The sequence below is a fragment of the Leptinotarsa decemlineata genome, unplaced genomic scaffold, assembly GCF_025532065.1.
Source record: "Leptinotarsa decemlineata unplaced genomic scaffold, Ldec_3_MD MMD2_tig00000218_RagTag_RagTag, whole genome shotgun sequence".
In the NCBI taxonomy this organism is placed as follows: Eukaryota; Metazoa; Arthropoda; class Insecta; order Coleoptera; family Chrysomelidae; genus Leptinotarsa; species Leptinotarsa decemlineata.
The window spans coordinates 3,010,325-3,037,028 of NW_027412545.1; the positions used below are offsets into that span (position 1 = coordinate 3,010,325).

At 33.4% G+C, this 26,704-nt stretch overlaps 1 protein-coding gene across 4 annotated transcripts in view; it reads right to left on the minus strand.

Annotated features, from left to right (window-relative positions):
* The window catches only part of LOC111510098 (uncharacterized), a 49,537-nt gene that overhangs the window by 13,255 nt on the left and 9,578 nt on the right, over positions 1 to 26,704 (minus strand). The window contains exons 1-9 of one of the 4 annotated variants that reach the window (XM_074173270.1): positions 26,002 to 26,183; positions 24,318 to 24,473; positions 19,769 to 19,965; positions 18,406 to 18,612; positions 16,607 to 16,771; positions 14,091 to 14,212; positions 12,545 to 12,712; positions 9,441 to 9,993; positions 3,152 to 3,607 (exon numbers count right to left, since the gene is read on the minus strand). In XM_074173270.1, coding sequence (XP_074029371.1) covers positions 3,152 to 3,607; positions 9,441 to 9,993; positions 12,545 to 12,712; positions 14,091 to 14,212; positions 16,607 to 16,771; positions 18,406 to 18,612; positions 19,769 to 19,871 — 1,774 coding nt within the window. In that variant the 5' untranslated portion in view covers positions 19,872 to 19,965; positions 24,318 to 24,473; positions 26,002 to 26,183. Of the gene's footprint in view, positions 1 to 3,151; positions 3,608 to 9,440; positions 9,994 to 12,544; positions 12,713 to 14,090; positions 14,213 to 16,606; positions 16,772 to 18,405; positions 18,613 to 19,768; positions 19,966 to 23,861; positions 23,987 to 24,317; positions 24,474 to 26,001; positions 26,184 to 26,704 lie in introns of those variants that run through there. The other 3 variants (XM_074173269.1, XM_074173268.1, XM_074173271.1) reach the window with 3 other exon arrangements.

The following is a 26,704-nucleotide window of genomic DNA, read 5'->3' on the forward strand; positions in this document are numbered from 1 at the left end:
AAAAAAATATTTTATTCATTTATTTATTTATTTCATACGCTATTCTACAGGATGAACCCAATTACAGTAACACAAAAGTAACACCTAGATCAGCGAGAGTGTCAGGACGCTCCAGAACTTGATTGTTTATGACGTAGTTGTGTAAATTCAAGTTCGTTTTCAGTGAGCAAGACATTACATTACATTTGGATATGTTGAGAGATATATTATTCTTCCGACACCATGTAGCAACGCGATTTAAATTCAGGGCGAGACGTTCGCAATCATTAGAACATGTTGATAGAGTTCCAAGTCATCTGCGTATTAAATGAAATTGACATCAATCTCAGCTCCAATATCATCATAGTATATTATGCAACGATCATGTAATGATGGTTATTAAGACACGATCATTAACCGGGATACGAAACGAGCCGAAGGCGAGTTTTGTATGGTATATGCGAGTGTGTTAATAACCATTACATGAGAGTTGCATACGCTATTTTTTCTAAACCCGATAAATAATGAAAAACTATAAATATTATATTTGTATTGAACACATTTACAGTAATTAACTCATATTTAAAAAAAAAAAACACAAACTTAATGGTATTATCATGGATATATGAAAACTATAAAGATTCTAATTATATTTATATTGAATGTAACAATTGTAATTAATCTGATCTTTTAAAAATATTGGAGTCGATGGTATTCCTTCTATATCGCTGTTTTCAGACATTTTGATAATATAGGTAGGTAATATGAAAACTGATTTTGACAAACAAAGCAATTAGTTAATTAGGTTAGAATCTAGGACAAACAAAGGAACAGGATTCTTGATTAAAAAATTATGGGTTTCTATTGGTTGATAATCTGTATCGTTATGAAAAATCTGTATCATAATGGATATCATTATGAAACGGATTATGGTCATATAAGTGTATTGTTAGAGTACGGGTGTAGAAAAATCAACATATTGAACAGTAAGGGTCCTAGATTTGATCCTTGTGGTACACCAAATGTGGCTATATATTCGATAGACTTGAGGCCATTGAGTTGGACGTACTGCTTACGGTTGTAAAAATACGATTTGAAGAAGGTAATTAATTCATTGGATAACCCAAAAGTCGAAAGCTTGTTGAGCAGGATACTATGGTCAAGTCTGTCGAACGCTTTAGAAAAATCAGTGTAGATGACATCAGTCTGAGACGGACAATCAATATCCTCTGCAATACATTGAGTGAACGTTACAAGATTAGTGGTGGTTGAACGTCCTCTCATGAAACTGTGTTGATTGGGGCTAATAATGTTGCTGACATGACGATAGATTGTCTTCTCAAGAAGCATCTCAAGCACTTTACAAAAGTTGTATATGATAGAGATTGGTCTGTAATTTTTTATATCATTTTATCTCCTTTTTTGAAAATTAAGCACACTTTCGACATTTTCTATATCGATGGTATAGTTGATGTTTTCAGGCATATATTAATTAGAGTTGTTAGTGGTTCAACCAGAGCTGAGGCACAATCTTTAATGACGAATGCTGGAATATGATCAGGTCCCGCAGTGAATTTAGGCTTTAATTTTTTTAGGGTATGATGAACATCTTCAATACTTAAGTTTTTGATTACTAAGCTGGGAATATCACTACTGTTGTTCGCATGGTCACTTGATGTTGACATTATATAAGAACCACTGAAGAAATATACAAAACCATCAAGAATATCGGAGGGATTATCGAGTAGCTTGCCTTTATGTAATATTTTATCTCCGATTCCATTCGTATATTTTGACTTGTTAGTGAATGACCAAAACTTATTGAGGTTATGGATAATCTCGCTCTCAGTTTTCTGAATGAATTTTTAATAAGCTATTCTAATGGCTACTTTGATTTGTGACAAACATCCAACAAAGGACATGTACAAACCATTTCAATAATTGAGTTTCAATAAATTATCAAGAAAGATGAAAATTAAAAAAAGGGAATATGTTTTCCAAAAGATCCAAGATTTTTTTTAATTTTGAGTGGTTACCAAATCGTAATTAATTGTTCGTAGCTTGAAGAAATATTTTACTCATAGATGCGTTATTAGAATATGTATTTTCTGAAAGCTACTATGCTAGCGAAACGTGTTATATATGTGATATATTTTTCAAATAAAGTTTGTGGAGATCAAATCGTGAGGTGTAGTTTTTGAAATTTTCTGAAAATGTTTAAATTCAATTAATTATGGGTATACTAATAAATATTAATTTGATTTGATTTAGCGTCAGGTAGAGTAATTTGAAACGATAAAACGATACACTTCAACAATGTTAGTGTAAATAATTATGTACCAGGGTAATTTCTACTAAGAACAGATTGCGCATTTAGTCACGTGACGTTGCTTCAAGTTCGACCACTCTCATTTGTCAGTCTCTCACTAGACCTTGAGCAATTTTGAGAGAGAAACTTTTTGGCTTTCTACTTCTCCATCTTCATTAAAAAAATGTGAAATCTTCCGAAAAAGAAAGAAAGCAGTCAAGATCAAAATATGAGTGCCACTTGTGTGGTTATACTTTGTTTATCGCCACGTCAATCAGTAATACCACTGATTATTAAGTTTGCTCTGATGTTAAAGGTAGGTGTATGAATGAATGCATTTCAATGAAGGGAGCGTATATGTTCATGATGAATTACCATCTGGATGACATACTGTCTATATTAAGACATGACACAAACAGTTTACGAGAAAATTCGTCGAAACAGGAAAGTGATGAGCTTATAAACAATTTTCACAAGTTTCAAAAAGGATGACGCGTTAAAAAACACGTGTATGGTGAATATTTAGGAAACTTAAGTTCTTATTTAATTTTGTGATACCATTTACATTCAAAAATAAAGTTTCCTTTACTTCACTACAAAAGGGTTCTTTTTCAAAAAAATTACTCTCGTATAGTAAGAATATGCAGAAGATCAATATTGTATCATGGTTAGGAAGGTCACAGACTTATCTCAGAATGATAATTTCTTGTAAATATAACCTTAATCTCAATGTTTATGTGCGGTATTGTTCATTCAACACATTATCCAGTGTCGTATCAAAGTAGAAGGTGAAAAAAAATAAATGAATAATATTTATTTGAAAGTAATCACAGTATACTTGCCTTTATTTGAATATAGCCTTACCTCTGTGTTCTTGATCCAGATCAATTAAATCATCTTGAACGCGAACATCTCCTTTATCCCAAAGTCCGATAAATTCATAAACTAAATGAGTGCACATACTAGCATCTAAATTCTCGGGATAAACGCCTTTATGAGAGTAATCACTGTTGTAAGTGCATATAACTTTCACACCAGTCGTATCTTCAACAGTTTGGTTGAGTAAAGGAGTTGTGGCAGCTGTGGTGTTGGTTTGAGAGGCTACAGAGAATTTCCTTTTACACACTGGTTTTGGTTTTCCCCAAGATCCATTGACACAAAACCTAACTCCTGAAGTTCCCTGGGAAGTTGCATATCCGGAGGGACATGTGAAGGATACACTGGAACCTTCTGTTGTGTCGGTACAGTCGATATTTTCATTTTTATAATCTTTACAAATAACTGTGGAGTTTTTTGGAAAAATCAGGCTTGGACATAGTACTGAAAAAATGGTACAGTGATTATTTGTGATAGTTGTAGTAATAATGTATAAATTTATATGAATGTACATCAGTCGTTCAAGTTCTTAAGGGACTGATTAATATAAAATTATTATGGTGTCGTTACTGAACTTCGAGATGAAACTTCAGTCCTCGCAGTAAACGCACATAACACCTATGATGTCTGCCGCAGTAGCAGACAAAACGTTTGGAACTTTAGGTTCCATTCGGCCATGGCCTAGTAGTCTGGATTGTATTTTCTTTAGTCGTGACTGCGGCCGTACTTATGAAAGTGGAAGGTTCTTTACTGAGTTAGTTTATATACTCCGAGTATTATATATACCAGTCATAAACTTATATTAAATCGCGTTTTGAATATTTTTTTGAGATAATAGTGTATTGTTTGAATTGGAGAAAAGTTAATGTTTGTATGAGGAGTGTGGAAATTAACCTCTAGGACTAAACGTGTAAAATGCAAATTTTTCGAAAAAATCAGTAGATATTATTCTGATACGATGAATGTCACCGGCAGTAAATCTATTACTTTTAGTGCCACCGATATAACTATTAACATGGGGATGATTTTGATTTCATAGGGGATAAACGTTAATTTCAGTATAGTTGTGTACATCAAAAAATATCATGCAAGTTCGAAATGTTGAAAAAAATTGAGTTGTTGAAGTACTATACACAATTTGAAAAATATTTTTGAGTATTTCTCGAAAACTTTTGAGAAACTATCTATTCATTATGAATTCTACAGTTGATTGCAATAACTCACAAATTCTCAATAATTATAATATATAGTTTCAAAGAATGCATCAGCATTCTATTGATAATAATATCGATCAAAAAATATTACTGATGTCTAGGGATCGGGACTGGATTGAACTAGTATATTTTTTATTACAATTGGGGTTTTTCCTGAATCTAAAATTTAGGAAAATTATCTCGCCTTATACATCTGAATATTTGAATTGAAAGGGCATATTTTTGGGAGAGATTAATTTTTGGAAAAGAAAGTGTTTAGCCTTCTATTTGTCCATCTTGATACAAAAAAATCAAGATGGAGAAATAGAAGGTCATAAACTTTTATTCCCACCTCTAAATATATTTTGATTAACGAGTATAGGTATATTGTTTGATTTCATTTTGTTATCTGTTTCCCAACATTGAATCAAAACATCATTATTACTTTGAATCAGCGACCTCAGTAATGAAATACGTTTTTGATCAAATGGTCAAACTATACATTTTCCGTAAGCTCAGAGTATGGACTATTTTGGTATGGTCTTATTTACAAAAAGTTTCATTTGAGAAAACTGAGAGATGAGGGTTTTGGCAGTCCCACTATAGATCGAGCAACACTAGGGAAAGTCATCATCTTTAAAAATATGTAGCTGAGAACTTTTCCATTCCGAGTAGGCGTAGAAATATATTCGGGTTGAATGAATCCATTTCGTAACATCAATCTCACTATATTGCCAACCTCTTTTCTTGAAACTGAAAATAATGCCGCTATTAACTTTATTTTTGTACAGTGTCTTGGTAGAAATACATAAAAACACGGACTCTTTGACAAAACAATCAGATATACATGATTATAACATCAGAAATGCAAACAGAATTCGTACCAATCGGTATCGTTTCAGTAAGAGCCAGAAAAATACCTTAGATTATAGTCTTTACAATTACTTACCAGAAGATTTGAAGAATGTTAGTATAACCAAATTTAAAAGAACATTAAAGGCTCATCTTTTGAGATTTTGTTTTTATTCTGTCAGTGAATATGTCACCCATTTTCGAAATCTGTGATATATGTATGTTATATACAATCATTAATTTTTATTAATCTTTTAAAAATGTTTATCAATCTATTGATGTATCTTGAACGACTTGCTACAAACATTTATACTAATGTAACGTAGTTACATTAGTATAAATTTAGTATAAATTTCGTTATTATTATTATAACTTCCGGATCAGTCTGTATGAACCCAAAAAACTTTATATTTTCGAGAAAAACAATTCATAAGGAAATCACCTGGGTAAATACAGGGTGTTGAAATTACGAACTCGAACATACACACTATTGAACATTCTGTATGTTGATGTTGTTTTTCAAAACATATCTTCCATTACGAGTATTGTCTACAACTTGTATTTGAAACATTTCATCCATTGTGTATTTTATCAGTTCGGACTTACATTGTCTAATATAATATAAATTGATTTGAAATCTCTAAAAAAAATTAAAGAATAACCAAAAATAACAATTTTATTAAAACAAAAAACTGAAATTACAAGAAAATAACATACAAACTACAACCAGAAAATAAAAAAATTGAAATATCAATAAAATCTGAAAATTAAAAAATTATAATTAACCGAAATGAAAATAAAAATAAAAATTGAAAGATTCCAAACCAAGTTACGTCACGACGTTTCGATTATTAGTATCCACAATCGTCTTCGGGTGATAACTAGGATCGCCACTTTCAACGGTTATAGCTAATATATATATATATATATATGGAGTGGTTTGAAACTCTGGTCATTGAAGAAGCCCACAAATGGAACCATGGGAATGCAGAACTAGACATTTTCCTGAAGCACATCAACAACGCAAGTCCTTCCATCACTTTCACAATGGAGAAGGAAGTCCACAACGGATTGCCTTTCTTAGAAGTATTGGTGAAGAGGACCGACACTAAATGGAAAACATCTGTATATCGAAAACCCACTCACACAGGACAGTATCTGAACCAGAAATCCAACCACCATCAATCGACTAAGAGAGGAATCATCAAGACTCTACTAGACCGTGCTTTCAAGCTCTGTAATTCAAAGGAAGGTCTCGAAAAAGAACTAGGCATCATCAAAAATGATCTTCAACGGAATGGTTACTCAAGAGTGATGGTAGAACAGTCTTTAGCTAGAAGACAGCAAGAGCTCTACAAGGAAGAGAAGCCGCCACAACCAGTATAACATCAGGACCTGTTTCAGATCTGGGAACACTATCCGTAGAGCCTCACAAAAACCAGGCTACCAAACGCGGACTGCGATTCCAAGAATTGCATTTACCGGATACCCTGCGAGTGCGGAGAATCATACATCGGTGAAACTAAGAGGTCATTGAAAGTTCGCATTGCTGAGCACAAGAAACACACACAGCGAGGAGAAACCAGCAAATCCGGAATAGCAGAGCATGTTTGGACTCATCAACATAATATCAAGTGGGCTCAAGCTGAAATCATCCACAAAGAGGAACACTGGTTTAGGAGAAAATTCAAGGAAGCCGCGTATATTTTGTCCAACAACGCATTTAGTCAAGCTAGCGTAGAGATACGTAACATATGGAAACTTCTTATCGACCAACTCCCGTCAAACGGTCATCTCCCGCTGAAACCAATGAAGCGGAAAGAGGAAAGAGGGGATAGGTGAAAGGTGAAAGCACCCGAATGACCTATAAATAGTCAGATCTCGGAGAAATAAGTCCAGTTATCACCCGAAGACGATGGTGGACACTAACAATCGAAACGTCGTGACGTAACTTGGTTTGGAATCTTTTAATTTTAATTTTAATTTTCATTTTTGTTAATTATAATTTTTTAATTTTCAGCTTTTATCAATATTTCAATTTTTTTATTTCTGGTTGTAGCTTGTATGTTATTTCCTTGTAATTTCAGTTTTTTGTTTTTATAAAATTGTTATTTTCGGTTAATCTTTTATTTTTTTCAGGTATTTTAAATCAATTTATATTATATTAGACAATGGAAGTCCGAACTGATGAAATACACCACGAAACATTGTCAACCACCTTCAAACAAACATTTCATCTATTTTTATATCTGAAATCGAAAAGTAGTTATCGCTAACCCGCGTATCGTTCACACCCCAACTAGCAACTTTATATTTTATAATGGTTGTGAAAACGTTTCGGAGAATCAAACTATAAAACTATACTTCTTCCAGAAATGTTTTCGATGTGTTTATAAAACAGCTATAAATAGGAAATTGACACCGGTTTATAAAACATTATAGTCTTTATGAATATTTTATAAAGCCTTTTGCAAACACTATAAAACAGTTTTATAAACATTTCGGCAGTTACTATGAAATTTTTCCAACACTATTCGTATAACTTAAATACAATTTTATAACAGTGTTTTAGTAATTCCAAGTGAGCTTAATAAAATATAATGCAGCCTAAAACGATAATGATAAAAAATGTCCAAAATGTTTTCTTAAATGCCCAAGAGGTAATTTTGTATTGGACACTAGGAAAATACAATAGATATGTCACCAACTGAAAGCCAAAAAATAGAAAGGTAGCGGCCATTTTAATAATTTCACTTTGGTACTTATAACACTGTTAAAGACATTGTTTTTGCTTCAAAGATTGATATTTTAACTGCTAATGAAATTTTATTGACAAATATATATAGCATGTCATTAGTAAAATTTAAGCGCGCCACTTTTTTATTGAAATTTTTGGAAAAAATATTAATTATACAAAAATTCACTCTGCCGACGCATTAACTTTCTAGTCGCAAATTAACTCTCTTTGTTGTGAATGATATCTAAGTACTTTTCATCTGTAAATACCACTATATGTGCAATGTTTCAAATTTTTAACTCGTCTAATGTCAGTATTCCGAATTGCTATCTCTATAAAACTGTTAGAAACACTCAGTTCTAGGAGTGATGATATTGCGGACTACTTTCAAAGATATAGATTTCTATAAAAATGAAGATACGATTCCTCACGTATTGTTTGGATAAATACTATCTGTCGTGATGTTGTGGCTAAGAAGCTTCTTCTGGCTGAATTTCGAAGGAGTTTTGAGCTAGTGATTTTAGTGTATATAAACACGGTGCTCCACTTAAATCGACGGATTTTAATCATCAATAACCTTTTCCTGTTTTTAGCAAGAACAAAATTGAAGCACTAAGTTACCTAGGTCTTCGTCTAAAATGAACCACTTTTCTTAGTTGGTTTTCAAAGACGTTATTAGGTATATAGTTGGGAGTTAGGAGGCTAGTCAAATAAAACTAACAAATTATACTTCATTACACGACCTCTAAAATCAATGTCAGCTGGTTCTTCTCAAATACTGCATTTTATTCTTGGCGACAGCAAATATATATAAGCGGAAGTAAGTTTATTTCATAACAGTTATTTTATTGTTATGGAATTGTAGTAAACATATCATACTAGAAAATAGTTGGGAAATTATTATTAAATGAAAACAAAATTGTGTTTGAAAGCATTCCAATAAAATAATTTCATTAAAGCTACAGGAAGCAGTTATAAAATAATCTTGAAATAGTTTTATAAAGACCATAAAAACCTCACAGAAAAGTGCTATAAAACTGTTTCAAAACGATTTACTTTTATAGAAAAATATGTTTTATAAATTGTGAAAACATTTTTGTGATAATTTCGTGTCTATTTTATAAGGAATTTTCAATTTTATTTTATAAACGTTTCTATGACAAATTTATAAAAAACTTTCATTGCTTACGACCGTATTATGTTCACGGCTCGTATAATATAATCAATTAGCATTTTGGAAGTAATTATAAAATACCAACAGAATAAAACTGTTGAAACACCATGAAATTATAAAACAATTTTGCTGGTAGATTTGAAAAATTACAGAATTTCAGTTTATAAAAAAACGTTTCTAAGACTACAATTTGTTAAGAAAAATGGGATATCTTGTGAATTATTGAAATACTACCTTATGAAAATTATTGCTCATAATAAATATACCTAATATTCATCAAAGTTTTGAGATGTTATTACCATTTCAGTCAGTCATACTCACAGTTACATGTAGGAGGTTGGAATGATGGTTCGCAGAAAAATTTTGGAGATACCGCTGACAGTTTATATCCATCATTACAAGAGAATATCAGGACTGCCGTCGATGGTACGATTTCCCCAGGTTTTCTAACTGCACCATTTTCCATAACCCATTTACCATTTTTGGGATGAGCTGGAAGACTACATTCCTCAATATAGTTCGTTGTGGATTCTCGGTCTATCCATTCGTAATAATTTGCCACTTTGGTGAATAGAGCATTCTGTTCGTGGTTGCACTGCCCATCAGCAGCTTTTGGGGAGAGACTTACGACACCATGAAGGTAAAATCTGTTGTCTTCAGGATTTTTGAAAATGAGACCGCTTCCACTATCACCTTTGCAGACACTCATATTTTGTCTGAAAAAGCCGGTGCATATTTTGTCTTCTAAATTGTACCTTCTTTCCCAATCTACAGGTAACTCGGCAGAGCAAGTTGATGACTTCTTCAGGGGAATTTTGAGTGATTTGAGAGTGTCTGACGGCTCGCCATTTTCAGTCACGCCCCACCCAGCAACCTGAAATTATTTTTATTATATGATTGTTGTCCTTGTTAGGCTTTGAGTTCTGTTTGAGTAAGTAGGTAATAAATATGGAACAAATACAAACCAAACTGATATCAAAATGTGATAAAACTATGAAAAGCCGAAGCTGTGACGTAAGCATGGAAGAATAATCAATCAATACTCAATATTTTTTACAGCATTTTGAAAGGATGGTTAGAGTTATGAAAGTAATTCGGCTATGTCCAGAAAAAAACACAGGTGAAGAAGATTTCGTTAATGAGTGAATTTTATAGGTATCAGATTCGTTATAGTTTTTGCTGACAAAATCCATCTTCAAGGAATTTTCGATTGGTATGCTTGATTTAATCACACATCAAACTGACAAAAATAAGGGGTGAGATGAGAATGGATTACATGTTTGAGGTATTAGAACAATTGTTTGAAATCAGCCGTAAAAACTCTCCTGAAAATATACCTCTTCACATATTTGTCTATATTTCAAGTAGGTCATTTTTTAGCATATACTTGTGCTTTCGAATAGTAGGTAGTCGGATAGTCAAGGTGTAAGATTCTCACCTTGATACCCACGACAACCTTCTCATATGAGGATTTCTGCACGTCAGCTATACCTGACGATGCCTTAGATTCACCCGTGCAGGGCTTTCTCGGCTCTGGTTTTGGTGAATCATAACATAAGCGCAAACGTTTTCTAACCTGCTCATGGAGGGGTTTGTTTCCCCACCTGAGACATATTCTGCATACGTCGCTCAAGAATTTGGTGCAAGACGGTTTTATAAGGTACCTCGCTCTTGAGGAGATGACTCAGTCGTTTCCTGGCTGCCTCACCAAACCTTTTTTTTAAGGTTCAGTTGTTGGATCAGGAGTTGGGGAGTTGGAGTCGTAAACTCGACATCCAACTCCTCTGTAGACTCGCTCCTGAACTAAATTTACAGGGAGGTGCGTTGGAGTCGTAAACTCGACATCCATCTCCTCTGTAGACTTGCTTCTGAACTAAATTTACAGGAAGGTTAGTTGGAGTCGTATCATGGAGTATCCATGATAATAATTTAAAATTTCCCAAACGTCATGAGAAATTAAACTTTCTATGGTTTTACCACTTTTATTTGTAACTAACATTACTGTAGTTTCGTCCTATACGGACATTTTCAAACTTATACATTAAACTAACAATGATTGATTACATTAGCCCTTGTATAACACCACTATAGGTAATAACAGAGGTCCTCAACTTAATTGAGCACATGAATTTTGTTTACCTGTGACAATGTGGGTACGCTAATTTGAAAACAGGTGAGTAAAGTAGATCAATTCAACAGGTTGAACCCGCAGTGTTTATGTTCATGAACTTTCAAGGATCCCAAATAATTGAGTTTGCAACCCTTTCGTGTCATTTAGATTCGGGAACTTGTGGTTGCATCCCAAGAAATTGTTTGAAAACGTTCATTTTACTAAGTCTGAAGAAACTTTCATTTTCAGCATTCCGTTTTGAGAAAATTTGACCATATTCTCCCACATAAACACTATTACACTCTTGACACATAAGCTTATAAACTCCAGATTTCTCCAACTTGTCCACTTATCTTTGGCATTGAACAGTAAATCGGACAACCTGGCATGTGGTCTGAATGCCACTTCCACATTGTTTTTTCTAAAGAAACCTGCAAGTATATTCGTTATTTTGATCTGGGGGTGTATTAATCTGTGAGTGAATTTAGGCTTTGTCGCCTAATGTATATGTTTGAAAATTTACTTATAGGAGGAAACTGCAGTTGCAAATAAAATTGGCTAAAAAAAATCCATCAATTTATTTTGAATTTTTCAAACATTTCCATTTTCAACACCAAGGGAGTTACGGTATTTCTCAAGATTCTCAGTATTTATTCACTCAGCTTTTTACCTCTTTCTCTACATTATTTGACAGTTACACTAATATACTAATTGGGCGGAGATCTTGGGTAATAGGATAACATATGGCATTGGTTTGCGAAATTTCTTTCCGCATATGAGCCTTGAGGTAGTCGACCTACAATAAGCCAGGACGAAGATTAGAGAACTCTGGTGGAGACTGCCCCTTAACAAATGGTGCTTGGGATGATGGAAGAACTGGGCATTAGCTCCCATGAGGTTTAAGGTGGTATTGGAGAAGTCAAAATGTTTGAAAAGTGGCTGCCAAATGATTTGAACGATCAACAAAATTGTCATATTTCGAGGTCTGATCCTTTTTTGGATCGATGGTTACGTGTGATGAAAAGTGGATACTCTACGACATCAGGAGACATTAAGGACGGTTGTTGGATACCGATCAGCACCCAGGCAGTTTCCAAAGGCGAAAACCCACAAAAAAAACATGGTCACTGTATGGTGGTCAGCGGCTGTTGTGATCCAGTATACCTTTCAGTAACCAGGCCAAAACATCACAGCAGCATTTTCAAGCACTTCGATAACTTTCTCAATGGTAGAACCTCCGTTCTATCATACCATACCAGTAGACTCATGAAAACAGACAAAACTTTCGAAACAATCTAATATACTAACTACTTACCTCTCCTATGTCTCCGATATGTGGATAAATGTAATTAATATCATTTATACAAACGGGTTGCACTTTTGGGCCCAAAATGAATAGTTTTTTCGTTACTATCACAGCAATATCATACTGGAATCGACGATGCTCTCCTCTAAATTGTTTATGTATCAATATATGAGCTATCTGAAAAAAAAAACAATTTTCAGCCCTGTAGTATTTTCGTTATATAAAGAAATTTGCTGCAGATTTTCGTTATGAACTAGGAAGAGAATTTAAAAGTAATCTCAGTCAGCAATAGCCAAAATAAAATAACATATTTATAGTTATGTGGACTATTCTGTCGTATACTATTATTATTCCAAAATAGTAAGCACTGAATTCCCATAAATGACTACGTACGGAAATTATATATATATATATATATATATATATATATATATATATATATATATATATATATATATTTCAATATTAAATTTTACAAAAAGGATTTGAACCTTTATATCTTTTTGGGAAAGAAAGTTTTTGGCTTTCTACTATTCCATCTGATACAAAAAAATGGATGAGAGAATCTTCCATTAATTATCTGCGACCGCTTTCGACAGTTGGTAGTACTGCCATTTTCTAGGCACTCCTCAAACTGCAGTTTGAGGAGTGCCTAGAAGATGCCTAGAAGATGCCTTCAATTAATAGAATTAATAGAAGTTATGAAGCATCAAATACTTTTTGTGAAATTTAATATTGAAATACGGAAACTAAAGGAAAATTTGTTGCATCATTCAAATATATATATATAATCTAGAAAGGTTAATGCAGTCAAGCTGCTGGAGAATAATTCCATGAAAATTAAAAAATAAATAGATAAGTACTCTTTGATCATTCCCATATTGATTTCAATTTAAGAGCCACCGGTATACAGCTGTTTCAGCCTATTGGGCATCGTCAGTACCAGGCAGGCGGTCCTTGATTGAAGACAAAATGAGAAAAAAACCAAGAAAGTACTTGATAAACCAATAGGTGGTTCCACTTATGTTTCGCTTGCATTTATGCAGCTATTTTTATCAAGTACTTTCTTGGTTTTTTCTCATTTTGTCTTCAATCGAGGACCGCCTGCACGGTACTGACGATGCCCAATAGGCTGAAATAGCTGTATACCGGTGGCTCTTGAATTGAAATCAATATGGGAATGATCAGAATGGTGCTTATTAATTAATTACATATATGTATATTCCTAACGTGTTAGGAATCACACGTTAAAAGGTTCAACAAAACGACTCTATTTTAAATAATTAGTGAACTCATCAATATTGTATGGACTTATATCTAACATAAGCACTTTGATATTATATTTGAAATAATCCAACTCAGTAAATCTTTTATATTCATTAGATAATATATTATATAGTCTGAGGCCCATTATTTGGTATATTGTACAAAAATTGAACTCCCAACAATCAAAACAAAAATGAAATATGGGGATATAGTAAGATAAATGTATCTAGAAATAAGTGAGGTGCTACAATTGAAGATATCATAAAGAAGATTAATAAATTATCAATACCTTCATATATTGGGCTTCCTTATCTCTACAATCTCCATGTTTATTATAGTATTTTCCAGCAGCAACCTCATAGTTTTCAACTGGTGAAGTCTGTCCGTAATCATTTGAAACACAATGGGCGGCTGAAACAATATGTGTAATTATCTAAGAAATTCGGCTTTTCCTTTACCTGATGGTGACTGATGGAAAGAACTTTCGACTTTATTTGACCATTTTACAGACAGTTATTTATTGCAAGTCACAAATACAGAAATCCTTGATCAGAGATAAAATTCATCTACTATGAAATAATATAAGTAAAGAATATAAGTATGAATAAAATCATAAATTTAAAATCTTTGAAATATGCCGCTAAAATTAGAATGTAGGTATGTTGATTTAATGAGGCCTTTCGTAAGTTAAAGATCCCGCCATTTCAATATATTGCTCTATATTATAGAAACAGTGTTGAGGAGACATTTTTTGAGTGACTTCACAAATGAATGAAGGTAATTATAAAGATTTAAGTTCAGTGAGTTTCTTTGACTGATAGTCAGAATATGTCTAGGCAGGTTCAATAAACTTGCGGACCTCGTTTCATATGCATGATTTTCACCATGTCTTTCAAATTTGTCACATTTTCGTGAATCTCTAGTAACACTTTATAGACATACAGTGTTGGAAGTGACATAATGCAGAGTTGAATAAAAAGAGGACAACAATGATCTTTGTAACCTGCTTTAGCTAGAATTCTTATGGCCTTTTTTTGGCACTGAAACACACTTATCGAGTTACTTAAATGACTCCAAATGAGAATACCATAAGAAACAACTAAGTGAAATAATCCGTAGTAGGCTCTTTTCAGCGTCATCAAGGTGACGACATCGTTCAGTCGCCTCAAAACGAACAAAACAGTAGAAAGTTTGCTGAACATGGCTTTGATATGATCAGACCAGCTCAATCTCTGATCAATAGTGAATCCTAAAAAATTAACACTTTCAGATTGGGGAATATTGCGATTGGAAAATACGATTATATTTTGAGTTTATCTTTATTCAAGGTGAGTTTGTTAACAGCAAACAAATTGTAAGCTAATGTTTTGCTATCTTCCATCATTAGTTGTAAGCTAGTCGAGTCTTGTATCATCTGCAAACAAGATACATCCTGCTGGTTTCATGAGACTGTATAGGTCATTGATGTATATCAAGAACAATAGTGGACCTAAAACGGATCCCTGAGGAACATTTCTTTGAGGTCTGACTTTACGTTCACTCTAACAAATTGGCACCGATTTGTTAGATAAGATTGGACGAGCTTGAGAGGTGTGCCCCGGACACCATAGTAGCTCATTTTGTCAATCAAAATACTATGCTATACACATATAGAAAATAGAAAACTAATACAAAAATTATTCATTGTCATTTCTGTTTTAAGTTTTGCTAGACACAAAGAACCAGTAGTCTTCCCTTCATAACATCTACCGCGTTATTTTGTTATATCATATAACATGAGTTTTCGACAAAAAACATTGTAAACGAAGTGAGTTGTTTGGGTAATAATTATTTTAACCCGTTTTGTATTAGTGATCATAATTTTTCAGTTGGTATAACTAGCAACACCGGAAATTAAAAAACAAGTAGCTTATTGCACTGAAAAATGATAATATTTCTCGAATATAAATCATCCTGTATATGAAATCATTATTTTGAAAAACAGTAAACACATCAAAAATCGACCTGTTTCAGGAATTGTTAATAATATCGTTAATTCATCTAATAGTGAACTTATCTGTTATTTTATGAACGCACTTTACATACAGGGGGGCGCCCCATTCGAAACGATCCCTATAAACCAAACCATTGATTTTTTGGAAAATTTCTATATCTCATTATATTGAGTAAGGCTACAAAAGAAAATTATTTTTTAGTCTACAGTGTGGCTCAAAAAAGTGAAACATTTCACAGTTATGTTTTTTATATGGGACTCTCTGTATTTCTATACACTGTTGAATAGGTCAGGAAACGACATTTATTCAACTTGTTAAAAAAATTCCTATTGATATTGTGTTTTACGTTATTCAAAACATTTACTAAATTATTACCATTGAAATTGAAACCTTATCCCATTCATGAGCGGATAGGTATAATTTTAACTTTTGTTGCTATCGAGTATTGCTTTTTGGCATCAAAGGTGTATGCCCAAAAATATTCAGACAGGAATCATCCAAACAAGTTGGGTTTCAAACCATTGCTACAATAATTTTCTAGGACTGGAAGTGTAGCTTATGAAAAGGCAACCACTCTGTTGTAAACCAACCTACCAGAACCTACTTTTCTGATCGCCTTTTTGAAGGTAACTTGCCTAGTTGCCATTATGATTAATATTTCCAGGTTGGGGACTAAAAAATCTTGAGGGAAAAAAGGTTACTAGTTAATTTGTTTTAATACAGTAATCTATCTTAATGTCCAATGTAACAATTTAATAGAATAATCGAGTCGCTTGAAAAACCTCCGAAATAAAAAATTTCGAGTGCTTACCAGTAATAACAACTCTGCGACTAATGAGTGTTCCACCACATACATTAGTATAGTTGATTCCATTTTTTTGGTAAATTGCAACAACCCAGGGATACTCAGATTCTTTGGCATCTGATGCGCCCCATGAAAGTGTTAGGGTATCATTGGCTGGTTTCTTTCCACAAACTGAAATAATCAAATACTATCAAAGAACTGTCAATTATGTTACCGTTTCTGGTGTGAGTAGAAAATTATCCAAAACATTCCAAAATTTCAGACTCAATGACTGAACTGATGATTCCTTTAAAAATATACCTACATAGACATTGGTCCGAAAATGCATTTGTCAAAAAATTCGGAGTAATGAACTTTTGTAAAAAAATCCTATTTCATATTATTATTGTAGATATCTTGTATCTGATTTTGGTGAAATTTGGCTATTATTTTCAGTGATAGAAGGTTCATTAAGCCTCAATTGAATACGACTTCAACATGTGGCCAAAAAATGTGCTATAGGTACATGAAAGAACAACAAGAATTTCTCTGCGATGTTTGCCAGCTTTTTATTTAAGTACACTTCTCACTATAGAAAAGTAGAGAGCCAAAACCTTTTTTTTTCATCTTCAAATAATCCTGCTCAATTAATGAAATGGGCGTCGAGAAGAATGTTGCAGTTTTCTGTATAGGAGAAAAGCATTTTCGTCGGATTCGTTCCAAGCACCATACAAAAGGTATTATGGTGTTTCAAAGCTTCAATTCTTTCAGTTCATCGGATTGAAATAAACTTTTTTGGATAATTTTTACTAGTCTCCATCATTTGAGTGACTTTCATTTTCGAGTTTTGATATATTTGTGAATATTTATTACATGCAGTGATTTATGCATCAGAAATGCAGTTATTTTTTTGTTGCTTTGTTAAACATGCCGACCTACAGATTATTCAAAAAAGAAGTTTTGGTAATGATAAATATTTCATCATATATTGTGACAACTTCAATCCTTGTCTTCCAAATATTTTTTTCAGATATAACAATAGTGACAATACGCGAATCACCACTGCTTTTCATTCATTTCAACTACCTGATAAGTTGGCCGACTCACTTCAGTGCCCTCAGGATAGAGATATCAACCTGCCTAGTAACCTATGTGACAGTATTTCAAGTGGAAATTTACGTGTGCGGAGAGATTGAAAGAATCCAACCTCATACACAAGTCAATAAAAATATTCTCGGATAGTCAAGCGGCGTTGAAAACTCTTGGCTCCTACCGAGCACGTTTAAATTGGTAGCAAATTGCCAAAAACGACTCTCCTCGATAGGAAGACTTAACAGATTGTCTCTAGTCTAGATTTCTGGCCATACTGCAAATGGGTGCTGCAAGCGGCTCCATTGGACCAGAACACCTGGTCCAAGAACAAAGATTGAACACCTGGATAGCAAGAAGATTTATGGACTTCTGGCAGAATCTTGCAGGATTGGCTAACTCATAGGCGTTCATTCACCCTTCGAAGCTTGATACCAAACAGTTGTTGGACTACAGTAGGGATGAAATACGATGCCGGGCAGGCACATACTTTGTGCATGCCCCACTGGAGACCGAATCAGGTTTTTAGAGTTCGGCAGAGCCGTACTCTTACAATTTGACCTGAAAGACCATTCACCATACAAACTAATCGGTTTTGTTAAGAAGCTGGGTTTATTTGGTCGAGTGTGGATAGGTGTGAGCCACAATAAACCCTTGCGGGTTTCCCGGAGGGTCTAATAGACCCGCTCACTTTGGACCCAACCAAACATAACCTACTTCAATGCTAATTTACTCACCTGGTTGGCACACCGGTTTTGGAAAATCCCAAATTCCGTCATAACAGAGCAGGCTTTGTTTGCGACCTAGTGGTACTTCATAATGCGGGATGCACTCGTAGGTTAAATATGTTCCATCGGTAGCTTTATCACATCCGATGGCATATCCATTCCGATCCTTACATTTCAAATTAGTTGTAGGAGTAGAATAGAACGGACGGCATAATCCTAGAAAAATTACATGAAATCATGTGAAATGGTAGTTCAAATGAGACTCATGCAAGGCGTTATCGCCATCAATCGACATAGCTCTTTTGTGTATCCAAGAGGAATATTATCAAACACTTTCATATGACAATAATGTATCACCAGTTCCAAAGATTCGATCTCCCCAAAATAGATGAAGTTTCTCATATGATTTTTTTCAGGAAACATCTATGTCTGATGTGCCTGAGCCTGTTATTTCCAGCTAGTGGTGTATTCTTCTTACATATGGATTAGTTTGAAAAGGTCATTGTAGACAAGAAGATCTAAATCTCAAATGCTCAAAACCCCAAATGAAATTCATAGCGAAAAAGGTCACAAACTGAATTGCCATCTTTAGACGTGATTGTGAAGAGGACCGACATCTATCTAGATGAATCCTACTCATACTGAACAGTACCTGAGTTATGAGTTCATCCACCACCAAATTACCAAGCAAGGAATCGGTGAGACTCTAATTTTTCACGCAATCCGCCTTTGCGACACTGGGAGAAGCTTCTACAAGAGACGGTACCACATAAAGAGGAACCAGAACACACATAAAGTAGAAGATGACAAGAGCCGCACAAAGAAGAGAAGCCATTGCAATACTGCTTTTCTTGCCTTATATCAGGAAGGATCTCTAACAGATGTGGATATCCGTCGAAAAGCCGATACAGTAAATAGTTCTCGAACGAAATAAAAACAGTTGTCATCAAGCGTTGTTCAGAACGAAACTACAAGTGTTCAAGTGAAGAGGAAAATATTGATATGAACTAGAAAACCAACTATTATTCATTGATTCAAAAGAAATTACTACTCAGTGGAATAGAAGCCTCTATATTCAACAATGTCCCTTACACCATTAATCGATTTGATCAGAAGAATTGTACTACGTTGCAAATCCAAGCGGAAATGATAAAAAAAACATGATAAAACGTTGAGAGATGTATCAGCTATCACGTGTGTATCTTTATAGCATAATATTATGAAGTAGTCTAAATCTGAGTATACACATTAAGAAGAAAACGAATTCAAACAATTTTTGATTGGCCGAATGAACTGGTTAAAAATCACGACTCCAAATGTATGTTACTAATTTGTTTTGATAAAAAATCACATTGAACATTCATTTGCCTACTTCTACACTTTGGGATGATATCAGGACTCCAGTTCCTATCACATACTACGTAAGGAGTATCGGGCGTTAACATGTATCCTGGTAAACATTCAAATTTGATCATTGTATTGATTTCAACATCGTCTCCGGGTTTTCCATATCCATTTATTACGCTCCATTGTCCATTTTCTGGATAGCTGGGTAGTTTGCACTGAAACCTGAGACAAAAATGGATTAGACAAATAGGTATAAAAAAACTCTATGGCAATGAATTTCAATAATTATACTATGCAATTCTTCTTAGCCACTTGAAAAAGTATATTGAAATGAAAACATAAAAATGGTATTAATTTCGTTGGTTCCCGAACACCACTCAGTGGTATATAATCAGTTATACAGTGTCATCCCCAAAGTATGCACCATACGGGAAACTTATTTATTAAGGGTTTTTCGACAAAAAGTTATTTCTGATGAAAGTTTGTGCATCCTCTGAAACTAAACATGCACCAACAAAATACAGTACAACACATGTTATATACGAGAAGCCTTCAAATATTTGATTTTGTGACAAGAGTAAAGTACTTTTATTTTGAAAAATTTCGGAAAATGTTTTTTGAAAAAGTTGCTCAACATTGAAAAATACATCTAGATTTGAAGTCATGGCCATCTAAGTGAAGTTTTATTTTCTTACCCATTTTTCTAAATGGGGACTACGAAAAAAAATTGCTAAAACGATAAAAGAACAGCATCCTGTATACGACGGGTCATATTAAAAGCCTGTAATATTACAAATTACAAAACTATGGTGTTAACCACGCTCAATTGTTTTGAAAAGTAAATTTATTTTCAAAGTTTTTGGTGCAAAGATATTTTTATTTATTGTTAACACCGAAAATTACTCAAAATTATGCAGTACTGTAACAAAAACTCAATATTCAATAACATCAAAATACAATAGGTAATTCGGAACAAACTTATTGATTTTCTGGAGATTCAACTTAAAACACTTATTTTGGACAAGAAATAGCTATTTTATTCAGAAATACCTATTTTATTTTGATTTTTTGTGATTTGATATTATTGAATATTAAGTTTTTGTTACCTTTACTGTATAATTTTGAGTAATTTTTGGTGATAACAAAAAATAAAAATAACTTTGCACTGAAAAAATTAATTTACTTTTCAAAAAAATTTAACACGATAGTTGTGTGATTTGTAATATAAAAGGCTTTCAAAAGAGAGAGAGAGAGAGAATATACTTTATTGTCATAAGATTGATCTTGTGGACAAAGTTTCACTTAATCTATAATGCAATTATATGTAACAACAAAGTGCATTTATTTTTACTCATACATAAAATCAGTTTGTATATATATATATATATATATATATATATATATATATATAAACATATTGAGTCGTACAGGATACTGGTAAATATCAACTAAATAAAAAAATATTTTTTTAAAAATTATCATTATAAAATTCTTTTACATTATAGTATGGTCTGTCACTTACGTTTCACAGCTTTCCTGAAGCATTGTAAAGATTTTATTTCTGTTATATTCTTTGGCAAATGGTTGAACATTTTGCAACCGTTATAGGTAATGGAATCTCTTATGAGTGATGTACTAGGTATTGGCAACTTAATGTTGTTGGATTGCCTTGTCACATAATGGGTTGGTGAAGATTGAAATGTGTTCGAATATTTTGTAATTAAACAAACTGTTGCCATTATAAAGATAGAAATCACTGTTAGAATTCCATGAGTGTTGAAGACTAATCTACAAGAGTCTGTACGTTTTGATTTGCACATATATCTCATGGGTCGTTTTTGCAAAACTAAAATATTTTGAAGTAGATAACCACTACATACTCCCCAAAATGGAATTCCATGTCTCAAGTGAGATTTCACTTGAGATATATATAAATGCTGTTAAACCAAGTTCATTTGCGACTACTCTGACTGCATAACATCCAGAGGACATTTTGTTACACAAGGCATAAATATGTTCTTCAAATTTTAGTTTACTATCGATATGTACTCCTAAAAATTTTAGACTAATTTTGTTCTCGATGATGTTACTCCTAATGGGTTTATTGTCAAGTTCGCATCTGAAAGTTACTATATCAGTTTTCGAAATATTCAGAGAAAGACGATTTGAATTACACAAATTTTTCACTGTCATCATATCGTTGAATATGATTTTAGTTAAATCGTTTGCATTGTCCGATTGCCAAAAAATGGTAGTATCGTTTGCAAATAGTGTGAATTTCCCTGAAAAATTTATACTTGTCAAATCGTTGACGTAGATGAGGAACAATGTAGGCCCTAGTATTGAACCTTCAGGTACACCCTTATGTATTTTTCCAATTTCTGAGCGTTGGTTTGTTTCCACCATCTGGCTATGACCTGACAAATATGAGCTGAACCAGCTCAGTATCACTCCTCTGAAACCGTAATAAGGAAGCTTCCTCAGCAGTATTTCGTGATCCACACATTCGAAAGCCTTCGAGAAATAGCAAAATACTGCAGCAGCAACCTCGCCACTATTGATTCCAGTATAAACTTTTTCCATGAGTGAGAAAATTGTATCATTAGTGCCTTTACCACTTTGAAAGCGAAACTGTTCTTCATTGATGATTTTATGTTTTGACAGAAATACAGTTATCCTCAGCTTGACTAGTTTTTCTAGAAGTACTAGTTTTTCTATACAGTACAACACACGTATATTACGTGTGTTGTATTGTATTTTGTTGGTGCATGTTTAGTTTTAGGAGATGCACAAACTTTTATCAAGAATAACTTTTTGTCGAAAAACCCTTAATAATTAAGTTTTCCATATGGTGCATACTCTGGAGATCATTATGACTGATAATGATCAACATGTGCTACAAGTTGCAGATGAAACTGTCTAAAATACTGATAAAGAGAACATATCCGCCCAAAACTCTGCGTCCAGTATGAAACTGGAAGTGTTTCTTATGAATTTTATGTAAGAGCACTTTCAGTTATTTGGTTATTTAGCATACCACATGCATGATATATGTTTCAGTTTCTATTGTGAATTTTTGGTGTGAAATAATACTGTAGAAGTAATAATTTGCTTGATTTAGACTTTCTCATTTCTCGTTTATATATTGAAAAAAATCTGTGAGTCACCCACAATTTTTTTTAGTTTTATCGTTGATTTTTCACTTGTTTTGAAAATTTCCAGTTGTTTTATGGTACTGAAAAAGAAGCAGAAGATCAAAGAAAGGTATCATTGATTTCGGATTCATGATCTATCAATTAAAAAACGAAACTGAAGATTTGAAAGGGAAATTTTTGTCAATACATTCTCAGGATTCAATTATTTTCTTTCCAAGGATTAGTCAGATGCACTGAATGCACATGTCACAAAACCGTGACATGTGTTTCGCTTTACAATAACTCCCTCAAGCAGGTCTGTAAATGGAATTATATGAAAAGCTGTATGGTAAATACGAGATGGAATTGGCGCAAACCCATAACGTAACAGTTCATTGTGAGATTTTCACTAATAATCAGTTCACAAAACCGCAACACGTGTTCCACCATACTAACGGGGAGAGCCTTGTTCCAGTGAATGAAGGAACATAGGGAACGAGGACCAATTCCACAATTTGCAAACCATATTTTGACAAAAGGGCATGAGTCCAACCACAAGTATGACATGCAAGAGAGCATGTATTTTAAAAATAACAAATACAAAGGTTTGATTTCGGATATCTCGTGTTCTACATAGGCCGAACTGAAAGAACATTTCTCAAGTACTCACTGGAGAATATAAAAATAGTAAATTCAACGTATGATACTCACCTCCTCACAGGGGGACATGAGTTCAATCATGAAATTAAAACTCTTCATTTCATAAAGAAAGGTTTGAAGGTTAACCTTCTGGAAATGAATGAATTCAAAATTCAACAATATCAAATGGAAGGTCAAATTGATTCGAATAACAAGCATCGAATTTGTTTGAATTCATTGAATTTGCTTTCATCAGGGAATCAAGTCTTCCTATGAGTAGAATAAGTGTCATGTACTAATCATCGATTCATCAACCCGTTATTACCAATTTAAACATAGTTTTACCTGTTTTTACTAATGAATTGAGTATGTAACAGCTCTGCTCAGATAGTTTTATCCAGCTTAGAATTATTTATCCGATTGGAGGTTCTTAGAGTATAAAATGGTAAGAATTTATTTTAGGACAAAACACATGTCGCCGTTTTGTTAATTTATCATATCGGAAATTACAAAAAACTATATTGGAATGTTTTTAGAAAGCCAAAACCCCATATTCGCTGTACGACAAAAACTAGAAATTTTGCCGAAAAACTCTATCTGGAACATTCCAGTTGATATGATTTTTATTCGAAATGGAATAGGGAATCGAAAGATTTTTCCAGTTAGGTTATTCGTTTTATAGGAAATAGGGGATGGCAGTCCCGCTTAGCTTTGCAGTGAATTTTAGGTCGAAACTTGTTTTTCTTTCCAAATTTGGTGGTTTTTTTGGATTCATGTGTAAAGTTATGACCCTTGTCGTACCTTTTCGATGTCCCATTATATATATTTTTCTCAGTTTGTATTTGTAGTTTTACTCAAAACAGACTTACTCATTCAGCTCCCTTTTGAACTTTGTGGAATTGGCATATTGTGCTTGGAATAGAATCTCTGGTACTGAAAGTTGAGAATAACAGACACCTGCAATGGAACAATTATATATCAAACAATGAATGCTCATTATTCAAATGAGTTATCAGTTATTTTTCAAACATGGTTATAACGCTACAAAGTGACTTTATACATCTTTTTTGGAGCAGCGCTGGTTTTGGGGAATTATTCATATTGTTCAAACAATAAGCATTATTGAAAAGGTATATTTTCATCAGTAGAGATTAATTTTTCGGAAAGAAAGTTTTTGGCCTTCTCCATTTTGATACAAAAAATGTGGGAATCTTCCAAAGCAAAGTAAGAAAGCCTATCAATTTTAAAAATTGACTCTATACAAAGATGTATAGATTATGCATGCTATTTTTACATGCAATAAATGGCTGTGATATGACATCTGCATTTTACAGGGGGGGGGGTAAAATAACAGTTTTCAAAATGTTTGAAAAACAAAATTTAGTTTAATGTGCTAAAGTTTTTGAAAATAGTAATTCAACTCGACAAGAAATTATCACTAACGGCATTCGCTTTCTTCTTTCTGTGTACGGAGCTCCTAAAATACAACCTGCTTGGATAAGTATAGATATGCATGTTTCGTTAAAAAAACCAAAAGTAAAAAACAAATACAATGGGCTTGTTTCATGATTTTTGGTTTACAGTTCATTTGGTAGTAATTTCAAATTAAAAAATAGTGCACTTTGTTTCAGCTCTCTAAATGGCGTTGTTTTCCCGTAATTAATTATCAAAAAAAGGCTTTTCTAGGCCCGTGAGGTCACGGACCTAGTCCAGCTTCTTGTTCGATTGACCATTAATCACTCCTAAAAATATAACCCTTTCAAATCGAACAATACAAATAATGAACATTGCCAAATTGTAAAAATCACGGAGCGTATAAACAGTTTCTGATTCATTCGTGATTCAAAGTAAAATCACAGTCACTTCCGACAAGTAAATCTAAGAAGCAAGTGCAAGGAATGCATTGGAAGGGAGAATCAATTATACATGGGATCCAAATAACACAATGAAATCGCCCCGGAGCGCCAATTAATTTTTATTGTTGTTTTTATTATTATCGTTGTAATAATTAATAGTTCACACAAAACGCAATAAAAATATTATTTTTGAAATATCTCCGGCAGTAGACATTTTCATGTTGATATCACAGAAATTTCAATAATGGAAGTGTATATGAACCCGTTAACGTTTGAATTAATGAAAAAATTCTCCATAACGAGCTATATTTTCAAATGGTTCTCGAATGCTAATGTACTATAATAAAATAAATCAATTATGCAAGTCATCTATCTCTCTCTGATGTTTCATAACTTTGTATTTTTGTTAAAATAATTGGCACTTGGCAACACCTCCGTAGGCATGATCAATTTTATTGGCCAACAGACACGCGGCCAATTTGAGCTCTTGCTTCTCGAATTTTTCTTTTTTCTGCAAATATAAAGAGGTATTGGAACCGATAAGGCTCGATAAGTATAATATACCCCTAACAAGATCAGTATTTAAGCAAACCAGTATCATTTTCAATAGCATGAAACAAACCCATTACCTTGTCTTTCTTCAACCTCAGTAGCTGCTCATCAACATCTTTTTCGGGTATATTACCAAGTTCAAGTGTGGCTTGGTTATCAGCTAGACCTTACAGACTGGAGTTGGAAATTGGTCAATAATTCATTAGAACCGGTCCAAATTTTACTTCCACCTGCGCCGAAAAAACTGCTGAGCACAATTTTTTGCAACTGCAAAAAGGGTGCAGTACTAAATGTGGTTGCAAAAAAGCCGGACTGTTTTGTTCTCTGGCATGTACTCATTGTCAAGGCCGGTCGTGCTCTTATATTGCGATATGCGATACATCGCTATCAATGCAGTTTATATGTACTCGAGATGAAGATGAAGAAGAACAAGAAGAACAAGAAAAAGAACAAGACGAACAAGAAGATCAAGAAGAAGAACAAAAAGAAGAACAAGAAGAAGAACAAGAAGAAGAACAATAAGAAGAAGAATTTGAGTTACAACTCAGACGATTAAATTTCAATTTTTTTTTTAAACTTAAATTGCTTTTATCTTTTCCATCTTTGCTAATATCTATTATTTTGCAATAGTTTCAAATTAAACAGGATCACAACTGACCCGTGGAATAGACCTACTAGGAAAACCACGCGCTACCTCATAGGTGGCGTGTGCGTATTATGACTATTAAAACTTTTACAACTTTTTGAATCGTTATATCTCAGAAACGGTGGCTCGTAGAA